Genomic DNA, 876 nt, shown 5'->3' with positions numbered 1-876 from the left:
AGAGATGACAACACACGCTCCATACAGTAGCAGTCAGTGTGAGGCTGCGGGGAAATGGACTTCAGGGCAAAACCCTTGTCTCGGAGCGCAGGCCCCTCAGGGGTCAGGGGCAGGCCAAGTTCATTATCCTTCCTCAGCATGGTCTCCTGTCTCTCAGAAATTACCTAGTAATGAGCAGCCAGTGTGTGTTCTTCCCCTGATGCAGATTCTGGGATACAGCAGCAGTAGCTGTGCGCAACAGTCGGACAGACCACAAAAACTCCAGCACCAGCCACTCTTCATAGATTCCCTTGAAAACAAGGACCTATTTGCTGTTTTTCTTACTTCCCTAAAACCCTGAAGTTCTAACCCAGTGCTATCAAGAACTCGAGGTTTTGAAACAGCTCCATATTTCCAGGTGAAGTCACTGCCAGCCCTTGGAGTCACAAACTCAGTCAGTCTTTGAGCCTGCTGGTTGCCAAGCGTTTGCTGTCAGCAGTCTGGGCAAGTTGTCTCCATGGGCTCAGGGGCCAGCAAACCTCAAGCTGCAGACACAGCTGCTTTACTGCACCCAAAAAGAAACAGGTGCGTCTGAAGCCACTGGAAATGCTTGCCGTGATCTTGCAGCACACACGAGGATATCCTGCTGCATTCCAGAGGAAAGGGCTGGGCAAGGTACCTGAAAGAAACAGCTTTGAGGCAATGAGGAAAAATCATGAAAATATAAGCTGCCAGGGGTCTGAGCAGATGACCCGTGTGACGTCCACATATGAGCAGGTGACTGGAGAGATGCCCACGTGTGAGCAGATGACCCATGTGACAGCCACGTGTGAGCAGGTGACTAAAGAGATGCCCACGTGTGAGCAGATGACCCATGTGACAGCCACGTGTGAGCAG

The 876-nt window shown here is 51.6% G+C and overlaps 1 protein-coding gene across 3 annotated transcripts in view; it reads right to left on the bottom strand.

Annotated features, from left to right (window-relative positions):
- Positions 1-6: 6 nt before the first annotated feature.
- The window catches only part of Vps26c (VPS26 endosomal protein sorting factor C), a 23,183-nt gene continuing 22,313 nt past the window's right edge, over positions 7-876 (bottom strand). For 2 of the 3 annotated variants that reach the window (XM_026786481.1, XM_026786479.1), the window contains one exon: positions 7-658. In XM_026786481.1, the coding sequence (XP_026642282.1) occupies positions 435-658 (224 nt within the window). In that variant the 3' untranslated portion in view covers positions 7-434. The remainder of the gene's footprint in view (positions 659-876) is intronic. The other variant, XM_013352773.2, reaches the window with a different exon arrangement.

Source organism: Microtus ochrogaster, chromosome 2 (assembly GCF_000317375.1).
Source record: "Microtus ochrogaster isolate Prairie Vole_2 chromosome 2, MicOch1.0, whole genome shotgun sequence".
NCBI lineage: Eukaryota > Metazoa > Chordata > Mammalia > Rodentia > Cricetidae > Microtus > Microtus ochrogaster.
This window is presented reverse-complemented; position numbering and strand designations above follow the sequence as displayed.